This window comes from Propithecus coquereli, unplaced genomic scaffold (genome assembly GCF_000956105.1).
Source record: "Propithecus coquereli isolate 6110/MARCELLA unplaced genomic scaffold, Pcoq_1.0 Scaffold25, whole genome shotgun sequence".
Taxonomy (NCBI): Eukaryota; Metazoa; Chordata; class Mammalia; order Primates; family Indriidae; genus Propithecus; species Propithecus coquereli.
Window position 1 is genome coordinate 2,893,201 of NW_012148063.1, and position 24,066 is coordinate 2,917,266.

Consider the following 24,066-nt stretch of genomic DNA (forward strand, 5'->3'; position numbering starts at 1 on the left):
TTTCATTTTGTTATAAGAAAAAATGAAACCATTTTTCAAGTGGAGCTTTATAAAAAGAAATTTAAAAATCTACTCTATCAAATGTAGCAAATAGACAAGTTAAAAAAAGTGTCTAAACATTAGGTGCTCTGTCACTTGTCATTAAATTTTTTGTGACATTAATGACACATTTTTGCTATCCAAAGATAATTTCCACTAGAAAAGAAAAGATGTGCTCCATGTTTTAAATTGCATTTGAAATTCAGGTAACTAATAACACTTAGTTTTAAAAGATATTTATAATGTTTCAATGGGAAAAAAATCAAAATATTGTAAAGAATCTGTTTGATTAAATGAGATTATTTTATGGTTGATTAAGTTCAAATATTTTAAAACCCATTCCTGCCCACAAACCACTTTTCTCCCCCACAATAGGAAAGGCAGCTGAATTGTTTCTTCTTTATTCTATAGCTTTAAGTCAAACCTAACATAACCAATCCGCCCTTCCACCTGGTGGGCTCTTCCTAGTGGCTTGTACTCCTTGGTCTGAGAGGAGCAGAATTGACCCGTTTCCTTGGAAGTGTTGGGGGTGAAATGAAAGCTAGAGTCCTGCTTCTCTTCACATGCATTCAGCTTCTATGACAGGGTAACATTTTAATTTGCAGTAGTCTAAATACCTAAAGAGCACAGAGAAATGCCAACTGGTAGCATTAAAAAAAAAAAAAAACACATCTAGAATAGTTCCTGTTTTACAGATTTTTGTATCCAAGTAAAGGAAAACTAGTATCTTTCACAACATAGTACAAAACCTATAGATTTAACGGTGTGCACAACACGCTTCCTGTGTGTGTTTTTTGAAAATCTTTCTCCACATCTGCCTTTCAAAAATATTTGCCTGGGAATCTGTATCTCACCTCTGTGCCCCTGCCGCCAGAAAAATAGAGACATAATCATGTATCGTTTGCTGTGGCAATGTATAAAAAGGAAGGTTTGAAAATACACAACTTTGTTTTCATTTTGGTGGTCTGGGAGTTTTCTTTAATTTTGTGGTTTTCCATTTTCATTAGTGTGTTAGTTCCATAATGTCTTTTTACTGTTGAAAAATAAATATCTTCACTTGCAGTAGAGACTAAGCTATTATGTCACACTTCATGCACATTCCCAGGTAGGACAAGATGATCAGATGTAGCTTTCAAAAGAACTACCTGCCAAAGCACAGTGCTATCATGTGCAGATCAAAATGTTGACTTATGCAGCAAACAGTGAGCATATCACTAATTTATTTTTACATTATTACTGTTTGACTGTTTAATATAGTTGTATGTAAAAATTACAAACTTTTGCATTGTATTACTCTTGATGTGCCAGAATACATAAACATCTTGGGCTGTATTGTGATTTTCTTGCATGTAATATATGACTAATAAAAAAAACCCTAATAGTGATACAAATCCAGATTTTTCTGTTGTCTCTCTCATTCCCACATAATAAATGACATGTTTTAAAAGAGTATTCTCTAAGTAAACATTGCACTGTAGGCAAAGAGCCTAAGACTTAGGCTAACAGATGACTTTGATACTGAATAAACACTTCAAAATGAGTAAAAGAAGTGGGATTTTTTTATTCATGAATTATTTCTATTTTTAGAACCAAAGTGTCTCTAAACCGTAACAACTATGACTCCTTAAGCTAGAATTCCAACCAATCCATACAGAAAAAAAAAAAACCATTGTAGATTCCACAGTTGAAAATATAGGTACTAAATTCACTGCTAGTCTACTTTTTAATAATAAATGTGCTATTGCTATTTCAAGCAATGAAATTCTTTGCAAGAAACAAAGAGTTCAATAAGGCGAAATTTAGAACATACTCAAAGTGGTTAGGTATGATTTTTTTGAATGTGGAAACAGTCTCAACATGAAAACACTTTATAGTAAGGAAAAACTATTTCATAATAACATTGGATAACTTTAGACTGTCTGTTAAAAAGAGAGTTATTAACATGGACCTTTTGAAAACAAAAACCTATGTCCCGATATGTAAAAATCTACTCTCTGCATAACATTATCAGATTCAGTTTCCTGATACACAGTTTTAGTCTTCTTCTGCTCAATTGCACAATTAAGGTCCAATCTCTTCCCATACCATCCAAGGGCCTTCATACTTTGTGGGAACACACCACAATTTACTAAATTATTCTGCTATTAATAAACAAAAAACCTGGTTGTTTCCAGTCTTAGGTGATCATAAACGATGTTACTATGTACGCACACCTTCTGGTGCACATATACATGTATTTCTCTTGGGTATATAGAATTGTTTGCAAGTAATACCAAATGATTTTCTAAATTGACTGTACCAGTTTACCCTCCCTCCAGCAGTACGTGAGAAAGTTCCAGTACTATTCTCCAGGTCAATATTTGATACTGTCAGTTTTTAACAATTTTAGGCACCTTGGTGGTATGTAGTGATATCTAATTATGGGTATAACTGGCATTTTTGTGGTAATAATTATGCTGAATGTTTTATCATATACTAATTAACATTTGGAAATTCTCTTTTATAAAGTGTTTATATAATGTTTAACCTATTTGTTATTGAGTTGTATGTTATATTCTATTGACTGTAGTTCTTTATATTTTCTGAATAGATGCCCTTCATTGAATATATAATCATGTGTCACTTAACAACAGATATGTTCTGAGAAATGTGTCCTTATGCGATCTGTGTGAACATCACAGAATGTACTTACACAAACCTAGCTAGTAGAGCCTACTCTATACCTAGGCTATATGGTATAGCTCTTGCTCCCAGGCTACAAATCTGTACAGCATGGTACTGTACTGAAGGCAACTGTAACACCATGGTAAGTATTTATGCATCTAAACATACGTCAACATAGAAAAGGCACAGTAAAAATATGGTATTATAATTTTATATGACCACTGTCCTATATGTGGTCCGTCATTGACCGAAACATTGTGTGGTGCATGATTGTGTATATCGGAAATATCTTTTCCCACTCTATCACTTGATTTTACTCTTTTAAAGGTATATTTGGATGAATGAAAGTTATGGATTTTAATATACTCTAATTTTCAACAGTGATTTCTATGTCCTGTTCAAGAGACAACCTCCCCTACTACAAAGAAAGATATTCTTCTGTTTTCTTCTAGAAGCTTTTACCTTTCACAGTCTACAATCCCTATGAAAATTGTTCCCTGGTATGATATGAAGTAGACACAATGTTCACTGTTGTTTCCATATGGATGTTCAAATGACCTAGTACCTTTTTCACTTCATTGCCATGTACCTACGCTATAATTTGGGTAACCCTACGTGTGTGGGTCTGTTCTGTTTAATCTGTTTCATTGATCTATCAATTCTGTTTTAGATAATGTAACTTTACAACGAGTCTTAACTATCTAGTAGCATAAGTCAGTCCTCTAAGTTCTTTGTCCTCAAGACTGACTTTCCTATTCTTGGCCCTTTAGATTTTCATACAAATTTTAGAATTAGCTTGTTACTTTCTATAGAAATGGCCAAAGAGATTTTGATTAAGATTAAAGTGTTGCCTGCCAGGAATGGCCTACGGTTTGGTTAAGTGAGGCATAGGGTTTGAAAGCTGAACAATGGAAGAAGCTTTAAGTTCGGCTGAAGCCAAATTTTAAAGAACTTTGTCATTTAAGGAGTATATACTTTATTCAGGGTACAATAGAGAGCCATCAGTGATCTTTAAGTCGGGAAGTCAGAGGATTAGATTTGTAGTTTTGCAAGATCATCAGGAGACAGCATCCATGTCCTACTCCAGCCACCTAAATCCCAATCTACCTTCCCTACATTTAGAGTTATATTCATACCCAGGTGCTGGGAATTGAGTTATTCCTTCTGGAACCCCAAAGCAGAAGAGGAGTTATTCCATACCTAGTGTTGAGGGGAGAGACCTCCCCGTGTGATACAGTAAATACAGCTGGCAAGTTACTTCTTTCCGATGCACCAACATTGAATCCAAACCTTGGTTTGGGAAACAGGAGAGTGATACCCTCGCTGAACTGGTTTATGTCCACTGGGAAGACACGGTTCTTTGGGATGTAACAGCAGATACAATGGCTCTGGTGCTATGCCTGAATCACCCATCCTGCACCCCACATCGCCCCTCCCCTTTTCTCCAGTCCCCAGGCTGAGACAGGGAACATACTAGGCACTGAAAGTGCTAGAGACATAATACTTCCAGAAGCCACACTGTGTACGATAACACACACACAAAACAACTTGTTAAAAGATATTCAACCATGACTCAGACTCCTTGCCCTCAGACTTCTGACCCAGATAGCAGGAGCGATCAGGACAACCTGCAAAAGTACACATAGATCTCTGTCAGAAACTGGCTAGCTGAGCAGCTTAGTTTAAAATTCATAGGCATTTTTGGGACAAGATTCAAAGAAAACCACTGTCTGTGAAGAGAAAATGAGAATAGCAGTTAACTTAATTATCAAAAAATAGATGACAAGAACTATCTATTTAAATCAGATTTCATGTTGGGAAGAGAAGATCTCAGAGTCCTTCTTTAATTCCCACCCACCTCTTATGGGTCGTAGGACTCCCAGGGGCAGCCTTGTGGCCAACTGAGACTTGGACCATTTCTCTAGGTCAAGTCTATAGTCTATAGTCCATACCCTGACAAAGCTTTTTTTTTCCGATATGTATCATGGAGTTCACTGGAGACGTGTTTTGCAAAAGCAAAATAGGTCAGAATAACTAGAAGTATTGAGAACAGATATCTTCCCTTTTTCCCTTTTAAGTCTATATACCCATCCTAAAGAATACTGATAGGCTTAACCTCTGTCCAGATCTGTGGGAAACAGTTCTTTTTTTAATTTTGCCTTTTTCCTAGTGACAGGCTCTATGGCCAGCTTGAAGAGGCTATAAAAGGCTTGGACCAGCCACAGTGTCCGACTCCTCTGAGCTTTATTTCCAGGTGTACAGAACCTCTCAGTTTCGGCGGGGAGATGCAGAGGCTCCCAAGGAATGGAGGCAGTAGATGTGGGCAAGATCCATTCAACACTTTCCCAGCATAACCTGGTACTCGCAGCACCAGTTTCCGGTTGAAACTAGACATGCGTTTTCTGGGAGTAAAACCAAAGCAAGTACACTTAAAACATCAAAACATGGAGAGAAAGTTGAAAGCATTTGATATTTAATATTCCCTAAAGAAACATCATAGAAAAACTCAAAACTTCACTGGGATTGCCCTTTTTTGTGTTGTGCATTTTCACTACTTTGATTTACACATAGAAGGGTAAGAAAGGGCAGGGGGGTCGTTATCTTTGAGTGTTTAGGACACATAAAGACACAGTTCAGCTCTGCCTATCTAGAAAGCCTGAGATGTCACATCCCAGAGAGGTCTGCTTGGTCATGTGGGGAAAAAAACGGCTGAATGAATGTGTTGGGTCCCGCCTGTCCCAAAGGTGTGAGAAGCCACAGCACACAGATCACATGCAAGCCTCTACCTGTGCCACAGCCTGTCCCTAGCGCTGCTTTCCTGGGCTACCACGTCTCCATCTCTCCATTACCGTTCTCCTGCCCCTCCCCTTCCTGACTGCACCACAGCGTCACTCTGAGGCTAAACGTTTACTATGAAGAACACTCTGCCCAAGGTAGAAGGAAAGAGAAATAAGAGAAACCCCTACGGGAATTTGTGATATTGGGCTATCCTTGACTTTTGTAGTAAAATGATGGTATCAAATTTCAGCTGGATAATCTAGAAAAAGATGTCAGATATAGCCAAGTGATTCTGCAAGCTGAGCTCATCTGAATCTCTCATAGCCACCTTACACTCCCTCTCTAGGATGGCTGGGGGACCTCATGTCCTACCTTGTTCCTCGGCCCTGTGCCTGAGCCCTCTTTGCCCAGTGGCCCCGCATCCCCACAGACAGTGCCTGAGACATTCCAAAACTCAGGCACAGCGAACGTGTACAGCTCCTTAATTCGCATCCACAGGGAGCGCAACGGAAACTGTTAGCTGCTCTCTGTGATCCACCCACAGGATGTGGATGGAGCTTAGAAGGGGTCCCAATCTGTGACTCACAAGGGAAGGGTGAAAAGGGGAAGCAAGCAGAGTAGTAGGTAGCTGCCCAAAAAAGCCCCCTGAGCTACTTGGAGATATAAAGTGCCTTTGAAGGGCACTCACCTTTTAATACTTTTCATGATCATAAAGATATTTATAATGATATTATGAACATTTGTCAAGTACAAACACATTCTTTTCACCAAGTTCTTCATAATTATTATCTCATTTAATCTTCACAGCAACCTTATCAGGAAGTACTACTAGTGTCCCATTTTACAGATGAGGAAACCAAGACTGAGAGGTTATATGGATAATGAGCTGTCCACAGTAAGCCAGCTAATGTATCAAAACTATGTTCTTAATCTCCACATTATACCACTTCCTTCAAAAATTATTCCCCAAGCATACAAATGACATGCTGATGAAATATAAATAAAAGTCCATGATTAGAAAAACGAAGCTAGAGGTGGGCTTATCAGAATATTACAGCTATGCACGATGATGAAGAGAAATGATAAGATAGGGATATATTTGTTATTTTAAAACATATTTGTTACCTCCAAATATGCTTGCTTTCTGTGGAATGCCTTGTGTGAGATTAACAAATTATTTTATGGTTAAATAAAGAGATAAACATTTATGTACTCAGTTATAAACATTTTTCTATCATTTAGACAGAATAAACCGGAATCAATTAGCAAGTACTTCATACCAGGGGCCATACTGGGGGCTCTCAGAAATTTAAAACAGAAGATTCTGGAGATGTTTACAATCGTACTCCAATTATCTTACAGAACAAAATGAAAGTACATGGTCTCCATACGTAGAACAAGGGAATGGTACAGATTCGGCCATAAGTCAAATACTGTAAGTTTCATGTGCCCTGAGAGCTCCGAAGGAAAAACCATTTCAGCCACAAATAGCCTGGAAAAATTAACAGGTAAGATAAAAGAAGCAAGTATGGAATCAGGATCGGTGGATAGGATAAGAAGGACACAAGAGAAACAGGGATTCCGTGAGCCAGACGCAGGAGAATGAGTAACTCTGAAGACCCGGAACTCAGGGCTGAGACCTCTCTCTCCCTTGCAGGGTCCTCACATTCACAAAGAATATTCCGTATTCATTTGTTTCCAGCTGCCATCGGACATAACGCTAAGCACTAAAAATAGAGAGACAAAAAGACTTAGTCTTCTCCTTCACAGAGTTCTGAGCCCAGGAGAAAGCAAAGACGATTAAGCCAACAGTAATTAAAATTCTGAGCTTTCTGCATCACACTGACCAGGTGTAACCCCTCGCCTATTCTACTTGCCAACAAGCTACTCCCTGAGCCTGTTTCTACTACTGCAAAATCACGAATAATTGGTATGAAGATTAAATTAGACAGCATATAGAAAGATTTTAGAAAAAAGCAGTTGTAAGGTTTTTGATAATGCTGATAGTTTATAATGCCTTCACAGAGAAGTAATTCTCATCCCAGCTATTTCATTAGAATCACCTGATTGCTTTAAATAAAAAATGCAATGCCTGGGCCCTGCTCCAGATGAACTGTATCAGCTAAGTGTCTGGAGGTGGGGCCTACTCATCAGGACGTTTTAAAAATTCCCCAGGCAAGTGTCACCTGCGTGCTGTCTGGGTGGAGCATGTGGAAGGAACGGGGAGGGCTTCCTGTGTGTTTGGAGGGAGGGAGGCAGTCAAGGGGGGCCTCCTGGAATTGATGACTCCTGACTCATGCAGCTGGTACAAGACTCCGGCAGGAAAGGTGGGAAGGGGGTGAGATGTGTAGCAAGCATTGGAGAGACTGGAGCAAGCAGGCAGGAGCAGGGTTATAGTCCTCCCTTTTGAGATTTATAAATAGTTCCCCTTTATGGTGCATCTCTAACTCTTTGAGTTCTCCCCTTAGAACCTCTTGCCTTTAAAATTTCTTTGAACACAGAGCACATTACAAACCAGAAAATACACTAAAAGGAACAGCTACAGTGCCCCAAAGATGGAGCAATCAATAGCAGTGGCCCTTTGGGGGCCCCATGTCACTGGCATGTCAGAAAGCGCCCCCGGACCTGTGGGCTCTGGGAGCAACACTCCTCTTAGTTTACAACTATCCTTAAGGAGAGAAAGGGCGTCACTGCGGCTGCAGCTAAGTCTAACACACAGCCATGAATCGGTAGCTGGCTCATACACTTCCAGAGAAGCAATCAGAGTGAAAGACACTCACACCCCTAGCAAGTGTGGGCAGCCACTTAAATCAGCCCTTAATGTCTAGCTTGCTAGAAATTTGATCAAATGCTTTTCATCTTCTCCACTGCATATGAAACGGAAGACATGATCTGCAGATCAAAATGCCCGGAAAAAAAGGGGTATTAATCCCACTGCCCATAGTTTAAATTTCCCGGTGATGTTATCTCTTGGCAAAAATCACACTCGGATCCTCTAACCGGAGAGCGGTTGAGGAAGCAACTGTGCTGACTCCAGTAACGTGTTCCCGCCCTCGAAGTAAAACTAGCACAGAGGGCCTGAAACATTGATATGCAAGTCACTCTCAGGCTATGAGTCAGTTTTCTTCTCAAGGCAATTAGCAATTACCAGCATTTATGCTGTGAACGGAGTCAGGCAAACAGACAGACACTGACAGTCTGTCATTATCACAACAAAAGAACCACAGCTTTTATCCTCCCCGGAGGAAGTAAGACTTAAGAACTCTTCAACTTTCAAGCTTACACACTTCCCAGGCCTATGATTTATTTCATCAGCGACCTTAAAAATAATATGAGTTAGCCATTTATTTTTGGGAAGCTGCTTGCCGATGGGGCTCTCAGGAATCACGTGCAGCCCCAGAGAGCCCGAGGGAGGCTGCACAACGGATATGCACTAGTTTGACCCACAGGGGGCGCCACGTCCACACTCAGCACCCTGTTGACTACCTCCCAGGAGAGGGCGCCCTTTCCCCAGGCTTCCTGCAGACTGCGACCCTTTGCCACACCCTAACTACTCAGATCCTGTTTGTATATCGTCAAATCAACTCAATAATTACTTGTCACATGTCAATTCAGGGCCAGTACTAGATGCTGTAGAAGCCAGAATGAACAAAGGACCCATGCATGGTCCCCGCTCTTGCTAGACTTACAGTCTGGTCTGAGCCTCAGTAACGGAGCCAGAGCCAAACTGGACCCGACACCCCCTGGTAATCTATTCATAGTTAAGGTTTCGCTCTCTCAAACTGGAATGAGATCCACCTCTAATTCTAACTGGACGCACAATTCGAGGCAAAGCATGTAACTACTCTGAGCCTTAGTTTAGTTTTCTCATTTATCAGAAGGGGAAAGCCTACCTCACGTAAAAGAGATAGGTATATAAAGCACCCTCCCTCACACATAGTACCACACAGTACGTGGGCAACAAGTATTCGTGTTATAAATCGCCTGCTTAGCCTAGTCTTTCCCTGCTGGTACATAAAAATGTTCTATTGGTTAGTCCTATTCCTAAGTCTCAGTGATATATCCCCCAGATCCGTCATGTCCGAAATTCCAAATCTGTCCATTAATTCCCTCTCGAATTATTCCCTCTTGGAGGCCTTGATTGAGGGTGGAGCGTGGAATTCTCAGCATCCCTGTGGTCTGAAGTTTGAAGTCTTACGAAGTTTTCCCAGCCCACGAGCCTCAGTTGCTGCCTCGCCTTGTGTCTCTCACGACCAAGATTTATAGAAGGATTCCTGTGTAGACCTGTGGCACCTGCAACACTATAGATTTCTCCTTCCCAGGGTGCTCAGGCACATGAAAGACAGAAAAGAAGCAAATAGACCAACTCTCTCTCACTCTGGAGCTGTGATCTGTCCCTTCCGACCTTTGGCCCTGTCTGCAGGACTTGGACTTCCAGCCTTACTGTCCATGGGCTCTGCTACTCCTCTCGCAGTTGAGTGCAGCCTCATGTGAGGTTCCCCAAATTTCATCAAATAGCTGTGACCTATCTGATCCCCAAGTGTGGGCCAGTTCTATCTCACAGTTCTCCTAGGTTCAATCACAATTAGTGATTGTGTTGAGCTTCCTGAACATTCTCTGCCCAGAGTAGAGGAATTTCAGCCAAACTAAGAGAGTCGCATTGCTAACATATCAAAAAGACATGGTCTCTAATATGGACATACATATATGCACATAAATGCACAGGTATAATACGTGTTCAATAAAAGGTGGTTAATATTATTTTGAGCACTTTTCTTCAGGAAGCAAAACTGCTTATGTTTCTGTTAATACACCTTGTATTTTTCTGAGTTCACACCTCTTTCCCATTGTATCCCAGACTGGCATACCTTGTCCCTCTCTCGCACTTGCTCCATCTATATCAATACCTCAAAATCCAGTTCAAAACTCACCTCCTCCATGAAGCCCTCTTTGACCACTCTAACACACAGTCCTCCCTTCTTCATCTGCATTTATTAAAATTATTATCCATGACAAAATTTGATAATAAATATATCCTTTTTCAGGACAGGAGAGATAGATAGGAAGTAAAGTTTAACAAGACCATGGAGTGAATGTAAGAATATAAATTGCCTTCTCTTGTATAAACTATTGGGAAGAGGAATTTGGAGACAAATGGATAGCTGCTGCGGTTTGAATGTTTGTCCCCTCCAAAAATCACATTACAATTTAGTTGCCACTGTAATAGTGTTAATGTGTGGGATGTTTAAGAGGTGATTGGGCCATGAGGGCTCCACCCTCAAGGACAAGATTAGTGCTGTTTTAAAAGGGTGAGTATAGACCCCTTTTGTGTCTTGGCCCTTCTGCCCTAGGGTGATGCAGCAAGAAGGCCCTCAGCAGCTGCAGGCACCTTAATGTTGGCCTTCCCAGCCTCCAGAACTGAGAGCCAATAAATTTCTGTTCATTATAAAGTACCCAATCTGTGCTATTCTCTTATAGCAGCACAAAACAGACTAAGATAATGGGATTTTCTTTTAAGAGGTAAATGAATTGCAGTTGAGTCTGGAGGGCCTGATAACCCACTAGTTAGTGCCCATCAGCTGTTTCTTTTCCTAGCAGCAACAAAGCATTAATAGAATCTGGGTATCTGGAAAAGATAGAGTTAAGCCTTTCCCACAAAAATAAGCATTTCATATCGATGTTTATATCAGTTAGCTATTTCCGCAATAATGCTGTGTAACAAACACCACAAAAATTTCAATGCTATGCATGTATTCACAAATCTGCACATAGACTGGGATTCTGTCCACTGGGTTTGGGCTGGGTTGGGCAGCTCTGTTTCTTGCTGCAGGTGGCACAGCCACAGCAGCTCTGCTTCATGGTCTCTGATCCTACTTGGAGCTGCAGGATAGCCAATAAGAGGAAGTACGCGAGTTCTCTTGAACCCTAATCTCTGAACTAGCATAGTCTCACCGTCAGAGGTCAGAGCAAGTCACATGACCCAGCCCAAAGTCAAGGTGCTGAGAAGTACACTCCACTTACAGTGCGGCCATACAACAGGGTGGATGCAAGAAAAGGGGAAGAATTGGGACTTACAATTTCAGTCTATCACATGTGAAGAAGGCACACATCCTGAGAGTAGAGAACAGCGTAATGTGGGGACAAGCAAAAGTTGGGCATCCGGGGTTTTACTAAGCTCTGCCACAGTGTGACTTTGGGGGAGTCATTTCAATACCTGTCTCTAAAATAAAGGTGTTGGACTGAATAAACCTTATGCTGCCTTTCAATTCTCATAACTAATATTTAATCCCAGATATGTCTTATTTATCTGATATTCCCACTTGGATAGTCCATGGGCCATTGAAAATAATTATCCTAATACCAATTATTTATTAAGCACTTACTATGTCTGTGTGTGTGTGTGGTTTGTGTGATTATTTACTTTTTTTCAACCATCCAATAGGTGTTTTGATGAAAAATCTTAGGCACAGAGAAGTTAAGTGATTTCTCAAAATCATACAGCATTAAAGTGATAGAGCCAGGATTTGAACTCAGGCTGACTTCACAGCCTGTTATCTTAATAATGACATGTCCTACCTCTCTAGTGAACAGCAAGATGCCTTAAACCAAACTCTCCACTTTCCTGAAAATTTTCTTTTTCTCCTCTGTTTACTTTCTCAATGAATGGCAACTCCACTTACCCTATGTATAGACCAGAATACTGGCAGTGATCTTGACGTCTAGTTCTTTCCATATCCTAACTGCCCCAGGTTTTATGGTTTTGTGTCTTTGAGGTCTTTTAAATCCATTCTCTTCTGTCCGCTGCACTGCCTCTGCTACTTGTTAGGTCACCATCACCTCTATTAGATGATTGCAAAGCCCTCATAACTACATTCTCTGCCTCTGGCCTTGTGCCCATCCGATCTGTTCACTCAGCAACCAAATCGTTTTAACATATGAATGTGAACATGCCAGCTCCTCGCTTCAAACCTTTCAGTGGCTCCCAGTTTGGCCCCTGAATGAATCCAGATTCCTTCACATGATCGATCACAGTTTTTGTAATTTGGTCCCTGATTAATGTCACAATCTCATCCCTTATTATCCCACCCAAATCCAACACCCTTATCCAGCAACAAAATCATTTGTCATTTCTCCAGTGGGCCATGCTCTTCCCACTTCCAAGCCTTGGTACACTCCCATGCCCTGCTGCTCACCTCGCCAATTCCTCCTGTTTTTTCTGTTTAAATGTAGATGTCAACTCCTCTGAGAAGCATGCCCTGATATTGTGTCCTGCCTTATGCTCCCCCTCTGTGTCCCCAAAGCACCCCAGGCTTTCTCCTATCATCACACTCAACGTGCTAAATTAAAATCTCCCTTTCCAATTAATTATCCCCACACTAGATTCTAAGCTCCTTGAAAACAGGAGTAGCACAGTGTGCAGAATACTTCACCAAAAACAAGACTCAGGAATTTCCACTTCTAGAATAATGGAGTAGATGTACTTTGCCCTATTCCTCCCACGAAATGCAATTCAAAATTGAAAACAGAAAAAAAAAAATAGAAAAAAATCAATAACATAAAAAGGTAGTTCTCTGACAAGATCAATAAAATTGACAAACCTCTAGCAACGCTGACCAAAGAAAGAAATAAAAAAGAGAGAGAGAGAAAGTGAAGACGCAAATTACCAATTACCAATACAATATCGGGAATGAAACAGGGGTTATTAGTATAGACCCCACAGGCATCAAAGAGATAAGGACATGTTCAAAACAACTCAGTGAAAATAAATTTGGCAATCTATGTGAAATGGACCAATTCTCCAAAAATCACAAACTTCAGCTGGGCACAGTAGGTCACAACTGTAATCCCAACGTTTTGGGAGGCCAAGGCAGAAGGATTGCTTGAGCCCAGGAGTTCGAGAGCAGCCTGGGCAGCATAACAAGACATTAGGGTCCCTTCCTCCACAGTCTGCCCAGGCAGTCCTATCCAGAGTGGGACGTACCTCATAAACCTAAGATTCTGAGGCCTAAATTACCCTTTGCTTTATGATACTTGGTTCTCAAATTTAACTTTTTTATGTTTTGTCTTTAAATGCAAGTATTGTTAAAACCTGCTCCAATTATTAAGACATCTCTTCTTCATTAAATGTGGCTACCACTGTTGCCAAGCTTCTAAGGAAAGCAGCATAGTGGACCCGTCTCCCAGGACTCTTGCCAGGGCGTTGACTCCTGTGCGTAGAAGAGGATGGTATATTGGGCCTATGTTAGTAATCTCGCCCTTACCTGGCTTGGTATTCCGGCCTTGCGTCCCTTGCTCCAGCCCCTTCAGGATCTACTCCCGGGCATTCTGTCCTGGTCCCTGCCAGCTGGCCAGCGGTTCTGCAGCTGTTCCATGGGTGAGTGCCTTCCTCCTTTACCAACCCACCCCGCCCCAGTTGGCTGATGCTGAGATTGGCCCTAATGACAACTCGGGTGGCCCAGGGTCGGGGGAGCAAGCCTGACAAGGACAGCATTGTCGTATAGAGCAACTGCTTCCTGGGAAGACTCCAAATTTTCAAGCACGGGGGCTTAGAGCCTCGTGTCCGCCAATGAGGAGCAGTGAGCTTCTCTCACAGGCTCAGAAGTTTCAGCTGAACCTGGGGATTCCAGTTTCTCAAGAGTATTTACCCACACATGCCCATCCCAAGCCACAGGGTCTTGCTCCTTACCTGTCAGGATCCTGACTTTTGTATTGGAGACTGGCCCAGGCCAAGAATTTCATCTTCTTTGAAGTTCTGCCACCCTTACAACCTAATCTTGTACCCGCTTTTCAACTCTTTCTGCCCTCTGAGTACGGAAGCTTAGAGTCTCTTTAAATGCCGTCAAAGAGCCTCTCTCTTACACTTTGCTTTACATGGTTAATAGAACCACGGCTGGTACTCTCTTCAGTGCTTCAGTGGCACTCAGCTGCCACCTTCCCCCACGCCCTGCCCTGGCTGGCACACCCCCTTCCTCCTGCGTCACAGCTCAGCCCACTGCAGGCGAAAGTCCCAGCAATCCCAGGCCGTGAGTGGTGCTGTCCTCACTGCGTCCAGCTGGCTCCACAGTCACGGGGCAGCCACCTCTCTGGTTCCATCCCGAGGGTCTGTCCATTTCCAGGACTCACTGCCTTAGGTCAGAAGCAAACCCCGAGACAGGAGCCTGGTGAGAGTGATTTAGTGAAGAAATGCCTTCAGAAGGGAGTAGGGAAGTAACGCAGGAAAAGGGGGAAAAGCTACGCAAGGATGGGACCTGAGCTGTAGAAGAGATTCGGCCTGGTCCCTGGGGAAGCTCTGGAGCATGGATTGCACCACAGAATTGGTGCCATTTTGAGGCAAGGGGGTGATCTTTGGTACCACATCGATCATTGCTTGAGGACACCATGATTGGGGAGGGTGAGCTTAGCCTCCGTGCCCGGGTGGTCTCCTTTAGCTGAGGGCAGTTTTCTGTAAAAGGGACTATCAGCTGTGAAAACTCACAGCAACTGGGGAGTGAAAGCTCCGGCCAGGTGAAGGGATGTGAGCAGGGCATCAGCGGCATCTGCAAAGGTAAATTTTGGCGCTAGGGCAATAACTTGCTGAATGTCCAGGCAGCCTGTTTGCCTGGGAATCTTGTCCATTCCCTACACCCTGACTCTGGACAGAACTGCCACGACATGCTAAGAGGAGACTCCAGGCGTGGCCCAGTGTTTACGACTCCCCAAATACATGACTGGCAAAACTAGCAGACTAGCTTCAAGAAATTACCTATAAACGCGGGTCTGTTTGTGTTAAAAGAAATAACTATAATGCTTGGATTGTGATTTACGCAGGTCAGGACCTATGGAAATTCTGTACTTACCAGTACATTTCGACATCAACACTCACTCAGAAAAGCCCCTCCACTTTCACGGGAAGGAAGGTGCGGTCTCGGCCACGTCCATCTAACAGTGTGACATGGCCCCAGCATATCGTAAACCTGAGACTCTGAGGCCTACATTAATCTTTGCTTTATGATACTTGATTCTCAAAAGTGACGTTTTCATGCTTTGTCTTTAAATGCAAACATTGTGAAAACTTGCTCCAATTGGAGCAATTATTAAAATAGTGTCCCCAACGCACCTATGTACACATGATTTTTTTAAAAGCAAGGAATTTCATGTTTTTCTCCTCAAAGATGGAATGATCTTTCCTATGGCGAACATATCTTGATGAAATCAAATTCAAATCACATAGTATGAAAAAGGATTTTCATGCTTGTAGTTATACTTGGAAATCCTGACATTTCTGGGACATATCGATGGTTCATGAGAAATGAGCAGAATATTTAAAATGAAGATTTGTGGCAAGCAGGATGATGTCCACGTCCTAGTCACTGGAACCTGTGTATAGGTCCCAAAGGGGCATTGAGGCTGCAAGTCAACCGCCCTTACGGTGGAGAGATGACGCTGGATTGTCCAGGTGGGCCCACTGTAATCACGAGGGTCCTTGAAAGAGTCAGCCCAGGAGGCTGTGACCAGAGAAGGAAGACATGCTGATTGGGAGGTGGACGGAGGGGCTGGGAGGCAGGCAGTGTGCTGAGCTCTAGAAGCCGGAGAGAGCAGAGAAAGGGATGGTCCCCCGGGGCCTCCGCAGGAATGGGTTCTTCCAGAATTGTAAGATAAATTTGTTTAAGATGCTAAACTTGTGGCAATTTGTTACAGGAACAATAGAAAATTAATACAAGATTGTTCTAGAAATCAGGAACACCCTGTACCTATGCCCTTTGGTCTAAAATAATTTTTACCACTTCCACGTGGGAGCCTGGAAATATTTGGTGGCGGCAAGAGGGAGAAAGCAGAGGGTGGGGCTCAGCATGAGAAGTGAGAACTGGGAGAGGCGAGGAAAAAAATGACAACTCTGTGTGTATACAACAATCGGGCAGGTGTGGGTCAAGTTCAAATGCAGGCTAACTCCTCTGATCAGTGCATTCAAAAGAAAGGCAATTTATTAGGCTATTTCAGTATATTCTTTGTTCATTTTCACAAAATATTTTATGTATTTTGAGGAACTTGTGTGTCACAGATTGTAACTTTTACAGTCTGCAATTTTTTAAATTGCTCTGAATCAAATATGGGTGCCTCGTAATGGTAAGACAGGTCAAATTGTGTGGTCCAATGGCGATTTTTGAAAAATCTAAATATCATTGTACCAGTAAGCCTGTAAACTGTGAACGGCTGGAGAAGGCCACATCAGTTATTGTTGAAATACTTTCCCCAATATAGTTAGAGCTTTTATTTAAAAATAAAAACGGGTCTAGTTTTTAGGGCCACCAGAGGGCACTATAACCTTTGCTGAAGATCAAAAAGCAGCCATTAAACACTTCCCAGGCAGAGGTTTTTTTTTCTTTGAGGAAGCAACACTGCAAGGCAGAAAATGAACACCAGTAGTATATTTCAATTTTTTTCCATGTCATTTTACTAGATATACTTTTTTATTATTTTTATTTTTATAAGTCGACCTCAAGAACACAAAGCAGGAGGAATGAGCCATGCCTCTTTTTTCAGTTTAGTCAAAGGGGTACTTGACAAAGAATGAAAGCACAGCAAAATTTAAGGTATCATTTCCACATTGACATCTTGCCCCCAAACACCATGCAGTGCGAAACGTCACATCCCCGTCATGCAAGAACATTAAAACATATGGTGATTTAAAATCCTGGTGTTTATTACGGGGTGTTTAATGTCTCTATGGGGCATGCTTCCCCTTTGGACTAAAAGTAAAGAAATATGAACACAGAGCAGTTAAGTCTCCTCACGGCAAGAGAAATGTAAAAACACTTTTTTATTTAGAATCCATTTTTAATGTTTTCTGTGTGCTGCTACGGTGTCGTGTGGGAAAGAGTAAAGACGTGCAAACAAGGCAGGGAGAATGCTTCCTGTCTCACAGCACAGACAACACGTGGCGACTCCACATCTAGGTCAAGCGGACGGGCAGCTTTCCCTGAGGGGTAGAACCACCCCCCACCCAGTCCATTTCAAGCAGGGTGCAAAAAATCTAGTTTCAGGGGCTTTTATGGTTAATTATGTATTATAAAACCCCAGGCAGTGCAGTCACGCCTCCCGGTTCTAGGACTTGATTTCTCTTGTGAGATAAATTTGCTAAAAATTGGAAGACCTCAATCGAACATCATATTCTATTAGACTGAAGGAGAACTATCCTAAAACTTCATTTGGATATAGCAGCTTTTCAGTGTAAAGTGACTTTTGGATAGGCATCTTCTATACCTAAATTACTCATTGAATCATCTGTGTGGCTATATCAAAATATTGGTATATCGTCTTTCTTACGAAGAGATATGTACCCATGAATTTAAATATGGCTTGAAGTTGTGTAGCATCTCTCTTCAAAAGACTTAAGAAATACATCTCCTTTTCATCTGTTTCATCTCAGTGAAATGGTTCGTGATTTGAAGGCTACCTAATAAAGTTATCATAATTACATGGGAAGAAATTGAGAGAGAAAGGTCAAGGGACTAACCCCTAATCACTAAGTTGGGTCTCTGACATCTGACATCACACGCCTTAAAAGGAAAACAAAATAAACACTCTCCATTGCTTTAAATCTACCTCTTTCATCCAAGGGTCTCACTGCACCTAACGAATAGTATAATTTCCAGAAGGCAACAGAGGAAGCACGGAGCGATCAGGTTAAACTCCAATTCACAGACACCCCACCAGCAGGTCGCTGTGGGCCCTTTAATAAGAGACTTACTCAGAGGATAGGGGCCCCTCGGCGTTCAAATGGATGACTTAGCAAAAGAGCCGCCACGGCCAGCTGTGTGCTGAGCCCTGTGCGGAGGGGGCACACCCTCCGGGTCAAACTGCGTGTTTCCCTAACGGGCTCTGCTCTGACGGCAACTTCTCAAGGTAGCAGGCGAGGCTGGAGCTGAGTCCCGAGACTCAGGCTTCAGTTCCGGCTTCACCACTTGGGGCCCTGGGCCAGGCACTTCAATCCACCATCGCCCCAGGGGGCAGCAGGAGGGGCAGAGATGGGGCCCTGAAATACAACAACTTGCAAACTACAAAGTGCTGTATAAAATCTACAACTAAAGGACACGGGGAGCACTAAAGGGAGGGAAGAGCATGCCTTTAACCTGCATTTGGGTGAGGCAAAGACATAAAGTGTAACTATAATGTTTGTACCCTCACAAAACCCTGGAATAATAAATAAAAAAAAAAAATTTCAAAAAAAAATATATATATAAGGCATGAGTTTCACATGGAAATCTGATTCCAAACACAGTCTCTTTCTTAGGTTTTCTGGAGACTTTGTAATCCTATACTTTGGAATTCTTTCTAGGCCTTTGATCCTACTCTTGAGATTTGAGCTGCTGTGGAAAAACTAAGGATTCTTAAAAGCAACAAACGCCCTTGAAATGCAGAACTGACCATCGGCCTCAGTGTGTGTTTGCAACATATCAACCAGTGAGAGTATCGCAGCAAGTTTGGGTCTGCAGGCTAAGAACAGAGAGAAGAGGTCCTCTCCACAGCCCCAAAGAGGAATCTTCTCTATACCCTCATCCTTAACAGGTTCCACAGCTTTGGATCTACTTATGCTCAGACATTCTCCACTTCCTGAGTAGCCACGGTTCTGTGTCATTCCACAGACCCTAGGGCTATAGGACTGGGTAGAGGAGTCTCCCCTTAGATCCCTTGAAACCACCCTAAATCCACTTTAGAGATGACTAGCAAGCAATAAACTGGAAGTAATCCAGTTTTCCCAATATCCTTTAGACCAGAAAACTTGAGGTCAAGAGAGGCCAGCCCATGCCCTCCTACATTGGTGTCACTCTTCCTCTCACGCCTCTCTGTTCCCCTTCCCTCTTCTTATGGCCACAGCTGAGGTTGAGAACTCCCAGATGCAGCCCCCTACTTCCTAGCACAGCCTGGTCTGGAGCAGAGGCATTTACAGAGGGAAAAATCAAAATGAGCAAGCAGCTTGGGTCCAGAAGGGCAGGGTGCAAAATTGTGCAGTTTAGCTTAACTTTCATTTTGAGAGCCTGCAAAGTAACCTTTAACGATCAAAGCAAGAACTTCTAGACTAACTTTCCTGAAGTGTCTTTGAAAAATAACTTAAAGGCTTTGGTAAGTAGTCTCATCATTCTTTTTTGCCTTTAAGTCTGAATGGTACTAAAGGAGTTTATACCAAAAGGTCAGTTAAAATAGATGTTAATGAAAAACCAAAGAAAAGCAGTCAAATGTATTCACATGCCCTGGCCAAAAGTTTCTGGAGCTCGTCAATGTAGGAAAACTATTTGCAAGTCTACAGGTTGATGTCGCAAACCAAAGAAAAATGGGTGGAAGAGCCCTCTGTGTCATAGTGTTATTTCCACCATTATCATTTCTCCTTCCTTCAACACTGGTCACGCTGTGAATCCTAAACAATCAACCTTCTCGCAGTGGCTAATCGCAGAAAGGAGCAATGATAATTTCCAGAGTAAGGAAGGAGGTTGAAGCACTGTCCTCTCAAATCAAAGCATCAGGGACCAATCTGCAAACTGGAATGTGACTATCTCAGGTGCTTCCAAGCTCCCCTTGGTGTAGTACCTAAATGTCTGCTGGGCCGAACGGGCTGATATGGCCTTTTATCTTAGAGAAGCTTCTAGTACTACAACTCGCTTCCTGGTTTTTTTTTTTTTCTTTCTTTCCTTTCATAATTTTAAGGTTGTTTTTTGTTTGCAGAGTATTAAGACTTCTTAGTAAGGCTTGGGGAAATATTCAACAACTATTTCCACTTAGTTTGCAGATACAATTCAGGGGTTATTTCCATTTGAATGTCAAGCCACACTTTGAAGGTATAAAACAAAATGTGTCATATCAACGATTTGTTGGGGGCAGGTAGGGCCAAAACAGGTTCTTGGTGGCTGAGGTTACTGTAATGGTGAGAAATATTCATGGTGATTAAGTGAAACTTTCATATCTTTCCACTATGGGCTTTCTTTAACAACACCCCCAAATTGCTATTAGTCTTTAGCCAAAGATGACATTAGTTGTATTTCATTTGGTCTAAGGTTTATAGGCATAAATGGCATAAAGCTTAAAATTTATGTAATAGAAGGTACAACCTAAGATAAAAGTCCTTTTCTGGTTAAGAGAGTAACTTACCAATGATAGAGAAATCTAAGAACTCTGGGAGAGATGGGTGTGGGGGGAGGTGGAAGAAGAAAATGAAAAATTATAAATACATGCCCCAATGTTTTCCCCACACGATTTCCTGAGCATTCTTCATACGTTATAGTGCAACATAATAGCTCCAATGAACCAATGGTATTTCTATTTTTCTCAAGCAAAAAGTATATACTTCAAGTACATACTGAGCAAAACATATAATAGTATATCATCTTTTAAAAGACTAGTAATTTGAACATCTATAAATATATTTAAATAACAAACATTATAGATAGCTATTCACATAGCACACAAAGTGACACATAAACATACAAAAATAAAACAATCATGTTTTAACTCTTGTTGTTTTTGTTTTTCGAGGTTTTTGTTTTGTGGTTTTGTGGTTTGTTTATTTTTTAGCAAAGATATTAAAACAACTCAGATGCCAAAATCATCTTGTCAATAGTGATCCCAGGAAAGCCAGGATGTAAATTCAAACTGTAATTAGGCACCACACCCAAGGACAAAAGCAGCAAACACTCCTTACTGGACTTACTAGCTCCTATAGCTGTGTAGGGAAGCGAGGGAGGAGAGGTCTCCACCTGTGAAGAGATAGTTTTCTCTAGGTGTTAGGAGGAAAAGAAACATTAATCAGATCCCCCAACCTGGGTAAAGTGTGAAAATACCAATCTGTCCTTTGAGTGAGTGGAATATAGAACATGCTTCCTCCTTCAGCTCCCACGCACCACTGTCTATGAAGTATTTCTCGACAAGTGGAAAAGGCACCACCCTTCTGTACCAAATGTAAGAAATATTTGTTCCACAAAACCACATTCGTCCTGCTCCAGTTGCTGCTATAGAAAACATTCCTCCACTCGAAAAATGATTTTGGCGCTCGGCTACCCAACCAGTGGAATATGTACATTCTTCTTTCAGAAAACAGAATGCTTCTACGAACAATTATTCCTGGTAAAATCTGCTTTTTGTACACAGATTATTGTAATTCTCATGAGAGCAAGGAACAGGAGATATATTTCTCACATCCCACCTAGAGCCTAGCATCACTTTGCACTCCCAGTAGGAACACAAAAATTGTCTGTTTAATTAAACTCAATCATTCCAATGTCGACAGATGTGTTACAATTGGAATGAGGAGTCCTGCTGTATTTGGTGATTGTCTTCATCTAAGTTTCATCTTTAGAGGTGGAGTTGATGCTCAAGGGACTGGGTTTCAGTTTTCCTTTTAAGGAAAAAATTTAAGTTCTTGTAACATCTTGAAGAGTTGCTTGTGGTAAAATATAAGAGGAGAAAATCCTGGCTTTTTCTCAAATAGAATGTTCAACACAGGCTGAAGACGGTGGTTTCTTGAATTCCTGGGGGGTGTCTTCGGGCGCAGGTGTGGCCCGCTGCTGCTGATAGATGTCCTGGATCAGCAGGGTGTTCATGACCTTCCACTCTCGGTACTTCCTGGCTGTCAGCTTCGGGTCGTCCAGCAACTGGTTAATCATGGCCAGATCGTGTTCTTTACACTGTCCAAGGAGAAAAAGATGAGGGAAAGGGGGAAGTTTTGAGTATCTTAATTTCAATAAACTATCTTCAACTACCATTTTATGAATACACATATACATCAATCATAAAATTATCAAAGCTTTTTTGCACATTAATATTCTAATCCCTATACCAAGCCTAAGAGATATGGCAGGACATCCATTTACAAATGCCAGCCACAAAAAAGTTTGGTATCCTACCCTGGAGTTAGTGGAAGAACTAGGTATATAGCCAGGGACTTGTGCATTGCTCTTCTCTGATCAATCCATTATTCCACCGCACAGTAACGATTCTATCTTGGTGTGAGCATTATTCCTTCTACAATTTACAGTTTTATATAAGCATTTCTTTGACCATCCAAAATTCACTGAGTAAAATTGGGACATAATGCTTTACCTAATACATAAGACAACATGAAGTATATATTTTTATTTTTATTTATTAAATTATCTTAATTCATTTTTTACTCAACACATGTATAGAGAATAAATATACAAGCTATCTCTTTATTCAAAGAAAAGACTTGTAAACTTCTATCAAAACAGTACACATTCCAATAATGTTAATAGAGTAAACATTTTATTACACCCTACCTTCCCTGTAACAAATGACACACATTTAAAACTGTTGGCTATTCCTCCTTCTTGAATACTTCCATCGTGCTGCCCCTGTGACATATTCTCCTGATAGTTCCCATCCTACAAGGGCCGCTTATTCTCAGTCTCTTTTGCTAGTCCCTTCTCATCACTCAACCTCTTCACGTTGGCATGTCCCAGAGCTCCAGCCTTTATCCTCATCTCTACTCTATCTGTATTCATGCTCTTGGTAATCTCATGTAATCTCGCCCACTCCTCCTACATGCTGATGGTCCCAAATTTATATCTCCCCTTATCTGTCCCCTGGACCCCATGCTTGTTTGTCTAAACTTCCTCTTCGGCAGCTCCACATGGACACTTAATGAGCATCTCAAATATAACACATCCAAAACTAAGTTTCTCTTATTCTCTGCACCTCCCCTTCACTCCCAATACCCACCAAGCCCTGCTCCAACCATAGTCTTCAACAAAGCACCTAATGACAACTCCATCTTTCCAGTTGCTCAAGACAGACACTGAAATCATCCCTGACTTTTTCTCTCACACCCAATTCAGCAGCAAATCCTGATGGTTTGACCTTCAAAACATGTCAAACTATGCCACACATCTGTTCGAACCTTCCAAAAGTTTCCTATCTCATTGCAAGTAAAGCCAATGTTTGCAACAGCAACAAGACCCTATAGAACATGACCCCTAGAGGCTCCTCTGGCCCACTGATGCTCTCACCACCCCCACCGCCACTATACCCCAGCCACATTGACCATGTTGCTCCTCCTTAAACATGTTAGGCACACTCCCACCCCAAGGTGCATGCATTTCTGTTCCTTTTGTCTGAAATATTCTGCCTTAGATAACCTCAAGACTCATTGCTGATTGGGTACAGTGGCTCATGCCTGTAATCCTAGCACTTTGGTAGGCCAAGGTGGGAGGATTGCTTGAGGCCAGGAGTTCAAGACCAGCCTAAGCAACATAGTGAGACCTTGTCTCTCAAAAAGAAAGAAAAAAAAAAAGCTGGATGTGGAGGAATGCACCTGTAGTCCCAGCTATTCAGGAGGCTGAGGCAGGAGGATCACTTGAGCCCAGGACTTTGAGGTTGCAGTGAGCTATGATCAGGCCACTGCACTCTAGCCTGGGCAATAGAGTGAGACCCTGTCTCAAGAGAAAAAGAAAGGACTCATTCCTTTATCTTTTTCAGATTTTACATAAATTCTGTCTTTCAAAGAGGACTTTCATCTCTTTCCTAATTAAAAATCAATCCCTTAATATTCCCCATCTCACCTCTTTTCCATTCTCTGTCATCCATCTGCCTATCTATATT

At 41.7% G+C, this 24,066-nt stretch overlaps 1 protein-coding gene across 1 annotated transcript in view; it reads right to left on the reverse strand.

Annotated features, from left to right (window-relative positions):
* Positions 1–21,924: 21,924 nt before the first annotated feature.
* IPCEF1 (interaction protein for cytohesin exchange factors 1) overlaps positions 21,925–24,066 on the reverse strand; it is an 85,712-nt gene continuing 83,570 nt past the window's right edge. Inside the window, exon 11 of the mRNA XM_012646786.1 lies at positions 21,925–22,133. Within this exon, the coding sequence (XP_012502240.1) occupies positions 21,930–22,133 (204 nt within the window). The 3' untranslated portion in view covers positions 21,925–21,929. The remainder of the gene's footprint in view (positions 22,134–24,066) is intronic.